Raw genomic sequence first — 6767 nt, forward strand, 5'->3', positions numbered from 1 at the left:
TTCTTCTAGCCACCCCCTCTGATCCTGCTTAAGCCGAGGTCAGGCTGTTTGTTGCCATCTGCTGTGATCTAGCCATTTTCGATCAAATCAGTTAGTTAATCCTTGAGGGATTTCAAGCAAATCCTATCTAAAGTTTGCAGGGTCGTCTTTAAAATCAGGATGGGGGTGGAAATGAGAAGAAAAATTAACCTCAAGATTAATCTAGACGACAGGCCAAAATAATTCCTCTTGGCAGATTTTCAAGCATACTGATAGCAACAACACAACAGTGTTTGGTTCATCAAAGCAACCTACATCTTTATGAGTGATAAACTTTCAAAACTTTTTTTTGCGGTGAGCAATTTCCGCAGATTAGAGTTGGGCCTTTTTTTTTTTTGGAACAAAGGTTCTTTGAAATATTTAACATCTGAACCTTGGCAAGTTTAAGTCTTGTGGATTTCAACTCCCAGAATTCCCCAGATCTGAAGTCCACAAGTCTTAAAAGTTGCTAAGGTTGAACATCCCTGATCTAAACCATATTACTGTTCTCATCAGTGACAGCTAGCAAAGATTTCTTGATCCTGTGTTCACAATTACTTTCCCACCGCTGTTTTCTTTCTGAATCCGCAAAAAGAAAATCCCACATTTTTGCCAAAGACAAACAGCATCTGTACTCTGCTACTTAGGGGGAAAAATGGCTTAATATTAATTTTAGGATGATGGGTTCTTTTGCAGATCGAGAACATTTCTCCTTTGGCCTTGAAATATTCTATCGTCTTGGATTCTCTTTCTCCGGACAGATACCAAGAGCTGCAGAAGTTTCCCCCATTCCTTAGCACTCCAAGAGAAACACAGATAGTTGGTGAGGAAATGGGCCCCGTTTTGAGGGCTATTTTGTGTTAGATGTGGGTTGTGTTGCTTCATGGTTACGGTTCATATTTGAACATATTCTCCAGAGGGATACATGTTCCAGTGATATGAATGATCATGATAGGTTATCTTTATTATGGATCTTTTTGGGGTGGGAAAAAATGCAATAATTTAGGATCTATCTATCTATATCTATCTATATCTATCTATCTATCCATCCATCCATCCATCCATCCATCCATCCATCCATCTAAAATGCATCTATCTATCTATCTTTCTCCCCCTCTCTCTTTCTCTCATCTCAAGTCTATCTATCTATCTATCTATCTATCTATCTATCTATCTATCTATCTATCTATCTATCTATCTATCTATCTATCTATCTATCCACCCCACCCCCCACCCACCCACCCACCTGCCTACCTACCTACATACCTACCTATGCAAATAGTGATCAAATATCTTTGGAACTCTGCAGCCATTGTAAATATATCCCAGGTGCCAAGCACCTGAACTGTTGGTCACACGACTGTGGGGATGCTGTCATGGTCATAACTGCAGGGACCAGTTGTAGGTCAAGTCAAGGACTACCTGTATGTCCCTATACACCACTTAAACGAGAAGGAGACCAGGGCATTTATTAGAAGCTAAGAGAGGGATTGAAGTAACACACAGTGCAAACGAATAATGACTAGGATTCTGAAGAGGGATGGGTTCAGTTCCCCGATTAGTTGGGTCCTAAGTGTCCTTCCTGGTTAATATCCTGGTTTTTCTACTCATTCTTGGATTTCCAGCCCTGCTGTGGGAAGGGCGCGGTCTCTTTCCTACTGGCCTTTTTACCTTTCCCAGGTACGCAAAACTACAGCGGCCTGAGTGTCTTCAGTATCTCCCCAATGCAAGGCATCATCGGGGTTGGGAAGTCTCAGGAATTCACCGTCACCTTCAGTCCCGATCACGAGAGCTTGTATTATTCCGACCGCATCCAGATCCTGCTTTTTGATAAGGTGAGCTTTCCCCTCTCCAGGGCTTAAGCAGAGCAGTCTTCTGGTAACAAAGATGATGTGACATAACAAGGAAAAGTGATGAAGTGGGCCGAGAAAAAAACATTCTCCTTAGAAACTCCAGGCGTTCCAATTCCAAAGTGATGACATTGGTTTTCCCTAGCTTGGTGTTTTCGAGTTAGGTTGGATGAAAACCTTCAGAATTTCCCCTTAGATGACCACCAAGTGACCCGGGGGGGGGCTGAGGAATGAGATATATTTAGTTGGGTTTTCAAGGATTTCTGACTCTATGGCTGTTTTCAACCTCGGGAACTTTAAGATGTGTGGATTTTAACTCTCAGAATTCCTCAGCCAGTCCATGTTAGCTTAGGAACCCTGGGAGTTGAAGTCCACACGTCTTAAACTTGCCAAGTTTGAAGACCCTTGGTCTAAATCTTCTTTCCCTTCCAAAATTCTTGGAAGGAAAGGTGATGGGAATAATATAGGCAAGTGATGGACGGGCATTTTAGAAACCTCGAGCTGTTTGGAACCCCTTGCAGGAAATTATCCGGGTGATACAACTAAAGGGAGCGGCAAGGAACCATATCATGTATGTGGAAGGCGGCGAGGCACTGGATGTACCCTTTGAATCGCTGGCTGTGCTAACCCCCATAGGTGAAGAACCCTCCAAAGCAGGTGATACAGCCTTAAAGAGGGCTAAACTTGGTTCATCTTTGGCTTGGGAAATTGCAGGGGGAAAATAAATGTAATTTCTTTCATAATTACCAATGCTTCCATAGGAACCCTGATTCATGGTTGTTCAAAAGGTGCTTTTTCTTTTTCAAAAGGCAACTGGACTTCCTTTGTTTCTGCCTGAAGACATTTCGCTTCTCATCTAAAGAAGCCTCTTCCGTTCTGATCGAATGGTGGAGAATGGAAGGAACCGTCTGATCAGAACGGAAGCGAAACAACTTCAAGGAAAAACGGAGTCCAGTTGCCTTTGGAAAAACAAAACAAAACAAAAGCACCTTTGGGACAACCTTCACCTGGAGAATCTCCACAGATGTTGATTAGCGGTTGATTATTATTTTTTTAATCAAAACCTGTTCCTCCTCCTCCCCGCCATCACCGACGGACAAAAATTGCATCTCTGCAGAAGCTGAGAAAGCCATCAACTGCATCCTGGTCAGCTTGAAGTGTGTGCAAACGGAGACGCTGGTGATCCCAGCAGTGCGGGAGTTGAAAGTCGGAGCCATACGGACGGCTCAGTTTGCATCCAAGAAGGTGTGGTGGTCTTCAGGGGAAGTGGGAGGGACATTTACCAAAGCTAATTGTGGAATTCAGGAGAGGACTTGGCCTAGAGGTGGAGCTCTCGCCTCACAATCAGGAGGCTGTGAGTTCAATCCTAGGTGGAGGGCAGATATTTCTCTCTCTCTCTCTGGGCACAATGAGAATATATCTGCTGGAAAATAAAACCTCCGCACTGGCGACAGGATAGGCATCTGGCCAGTAAAAGCTCTGCTAGCTCCATTCCGTTGCCCAGACTCAAGGGATTATGGAGTCATTAAAAGGAGATGAGGATGACTTGGTCAGATATAGAAGAGGACTGCGGGGAGAAATCCCTCGCTAACTTCCACCTGTTACAGGTTTGGATGCATTACAGTAGTCCTCAACTTACAACTATTTGTTGAACTTACAACAGAGTTTTAAAAAGTGGGGGGCGGGGAGACTTATGATTAGTCCTCACACTTACAACCACTGCAACATCCCCATAGTCAGGTGATCAAAATCCAGGCTCTTTGGCAGTCCTCGGATAATGACATGATGGGTGCTTAATTTTCTCCTTTCAGATTAAGGACCCTTTCTTAAAACTGGTGTTACAGGTAGTCCTTGATTTATAACAGTTTGTTCACTGATGGTTCAAAGCTATAACGGCATTGAAACAATGACTGACGACCCTTTTTTCACACTGACACATGTTGCAGCATCCCTGATCAAAATTCAGACGCTTGGCAATTGACTCATATTTACGACGTGATCCCCTCTGGCAACCTTCTGACGAAGCCAAGTCAACGGGGAAGCCAGATTCACTTAATGACCATTGTGACTAACTTAACAACTGCAGTGATTCACTTCCCGACTGGGACAAGACAAGTCGTAAAACGGGACAAAGCCTATTTAACAAATTTTGGGCTCAATTGAGGTCGTAGGTGGAGGGGCTCCCTGTACTAGAATTTGCCTAGAAGTTATTCCTATTTTCAAGCGGATAATCGAGGTTTGGTGGGCTTGGGTAAACCTACTGAGAATTCCTCTTTGATTTAACTTCTTTTTAATCGTTTTCTTGGTTTTCCTTCTCTTTCGTGGCCTATGTGAGGGCACTTAATTTAACAACCATGGCAAAACAAAAAACAAAAAAAACCCTCACCCATGATTCACTTAACCACAGCCAGAAAAAGTTCATAGAACGGAGCAAGGCTCTCTTAACGTCTGCCTTGCTTAACAATGAAAATTCTGTTCCCCGTTGTGGCTGTAAGTCAAGGCAATTTTCCTGGCTCGCTCGCTTGTATTTTATGCTGTTCTATCTCAGGGATTAACAGATGAACAGAGTTGATCCAACCCCCTGTCCAAGTAGCAGACCCAACGCCATTTCTGACAAATGGCAGTCCAATCTCTTCTTGAAAGTCTCAAGTGATGAAGCTCCCACAACTTCTGAGGGCAACTTCTGTTCCATTGGTTGATGGTTCTCCCTGTCAGAAAGTTTCTCCTTCAGGTTGAATCTCTCCTGGTTCAGTCTCCATCCATTGTTCCTTGATGGAGGCTTTCTCCTGTTAACAACCCTTCCTTTCCCCCCCCCCTTTTTTTCTTTTCTTTTCGCAGAACGTCGAATTCACCTGGGAAAGCTTGCAGGTTCTGCAGCTGAAAGGATTCAGTGTGGACCCGGTCAAAGGAATGGTGGAACGTGGGCAGACCAAATCCATCATCGTTTCCTGGGTGCCCCCTGCTGGCTCAGATGTAGGTTGGCACGCTACAAAGTCTTCACTCGATTGAGGTTGTTGGCTGGCTTTCTCTCAATCCCTTTAAATCAGTGGTTGCCACTGGTGGCCTGCAAGAAAATGTTGGTGGTCCGCAGAGAAATGTCACCCCCCCCCCCCCACACACAAAGCAATTAATCCAGGCTATGCGGGAACACAAGGCTGCACTGCCCACCTGGCCCGCGAGAACACAAGGCTTGCATTGCGAACAACACCAGGTAGTGAGGGGAGGGGGGAAAGGGTGAAGGGGGGGAACTTGCCCCACTCATCCCACACGCGCTGGGCCCGGCCACCGGGCTGCTTCTTTCCACTTCTTTCTTCTTCCGCTTTTGGCTGCACGCAAGGAAAGCAGCAGAAGTCTTTCTTTCTCTCCCCCAAACTCCGCCAGAAATGAGTCTTTGGGACCCTGCAAGGCCTCCTGCTCCAGAGGGCTGGCGGGACAAGTCTCACAAAGACTCATTTCTGGCGGAGTTTGGGAGAGAAAGAAAGGCTTCTGCTGCTTTCTTGCATGAAGCCAAAAGTCTCTCTCTCTCTCTCTCTCTCCACCTGAGAACGGAGCCGGAGACGGTATCCTGCGATCCCAAATAAAGAATGATTGATTGGTAGGAAAACAGGGTGGGGATTTTTTTAGGGATTTTTCCCAGGGTCTCTGGTCCGTGGGATTTAAAGTTATGAGTTTGGTGGTCCCTGAGGTCCAAAAGGTTGGCGATCCCTGCTTTTAAACTAAGTCTGGGCGCCCCGTTCTCAACTTTGGCAAGCTTAAGAACGGGTGGATTTCAGTTCCCAGAATGGGGAATTCTGAGAGCCGAAGCCCACCTGTCTTCAACTTCCCAAGGTTGACACACACACACTGCTTTAAAGCGGCGGCACCAGAAAGTGGTTCCGTGGAGGGAGGTTTTCCCGTGGACCGGAGCGGTCGTGGTTTCACGGGGATGGGACTCCGCTTGTCTGCATGGCTCGGTTTCCAGCGTGCCACGCAGCCCAGTGCCATTTCACAGACCAGGGGTTGGGGACTCCTGCTTTCAAGAGTCCCCGAAATTCAGGCCCTCCTCTGCCTTGTCCCACAGCCCAATCAGCCTATCACCGGATCAGCCACGCTGGTTGTGAAAGGTGACGTGAAGGAAGTTTATGGCGTCTACTTCATGGGACGGATCGTGACCAAAGAAACTCCAAACTGAAAAGAAAAAAAAATCTTCCCGGGAGGAGGAAGCTTGAACGGAGGCTGTGCATCCTAAGAACTTTCTGAAAAGGCCATCCGGAACATGGGAGGTTTTGACCCAAAATGGAATTCCGATTTTATATCTCTAGAATGCTTTGAGGCCAAACGGTATCTGTTCCCGCCCCCCTTTTTTCTTCTTCTTCTTCTTCTTCTTCTTCTTCTTCTTCTTCTTCTTCTTCTTCTTCTTCTTCTTCTTCTTCTTCTTCTTCTTCTTCTTCCTCTTCCTCTTCCTCCTCCTCCTCCTCTCCTCCTCCTCCTCCTCCTCCTCCTCCTCCTCCTCCTCCTCCTCTTCTTCTTCTTCTTCTTCTTCTTCTTCTTCTTCTTCTTCGAAGGCTTCAAACTGGATTGGAGACGTTGCTTTTCCGTTCATTTCTCTGTTTGTTGATGAATAAAATTGGCCTTCCTGGCAATGCTTGAGTTTGTTACCTTTTGGGATGAGAATGGGCTGAAAGGAGAAGAAATGCCATCTAAGAACTTGCTTCTGTTTGTGTGTGTGTGTGTGTGTGTTTGTGTTGTTATGTGTGAGTCTGTGTGTGTATTATGTATGTATGTATGTATCATTTTTTTTTAATCCCTTGCAGGGTGGAGTCTGGGCAACTGAATGGAGCTAGCGGAGCGTTTTACTGGCCGGATGCCCTTCCTGTTGCCAGAGCAGAGTTTTTCCCCCAGCAGATATATTCTCATTGT

The 6767-nt window shown here is 45.7% G+C and overlaps 1 protein-coding gene across 1 annotated transcript in view; it reads left to right on the top strand.

The window, feature by feature from the left end:
- The window catches only part of CFAP74 (cilia and flagella associated protein 74), a 42778-nt gene extending 36011 nt beyond the window's left edge, over positions 1-6767 (top strand). Inside the window, exons 34-39 of the mRNA XM_087944832.1 lie at positions 715-841; positions 1699-1853; positions 2390-2525; positions 2986-3113; positions 4707-4841; positions 5929-6767. Coding sequence (XP_087800958.1) covers positions 715-841; positions 1699-1853; positions 2390-2525; positions 2986-3113; positions 4707-4841; positions 5929-6039 — 792 coding nt within the window. The 3' untranslated portion in view covers positions 6040-6767. The remainder of the gene's footprint in view (positions 1-714; positions 842-1698; positions 1854-2389; positions 2526-2985; positions 3114-4706; positions 4842-5928) is intronic.

The sequence above is a fragment of the Notechis scutatus genome, chromosome 16 (assembly GCF_049901735.1).
Source record: "Notechis scutatus isolate UNSWTSFEM ecotype Mainland chromosome 16, rNotScu1.2, whole genome shotgun sequence".
In the NCBI taxonomy this organism is placed as follows: Eukaryota; Metazoa; Chordata; class Lepidosauria; order Squamata; family Elapidae; genus Notechis; species Notechis scutatus.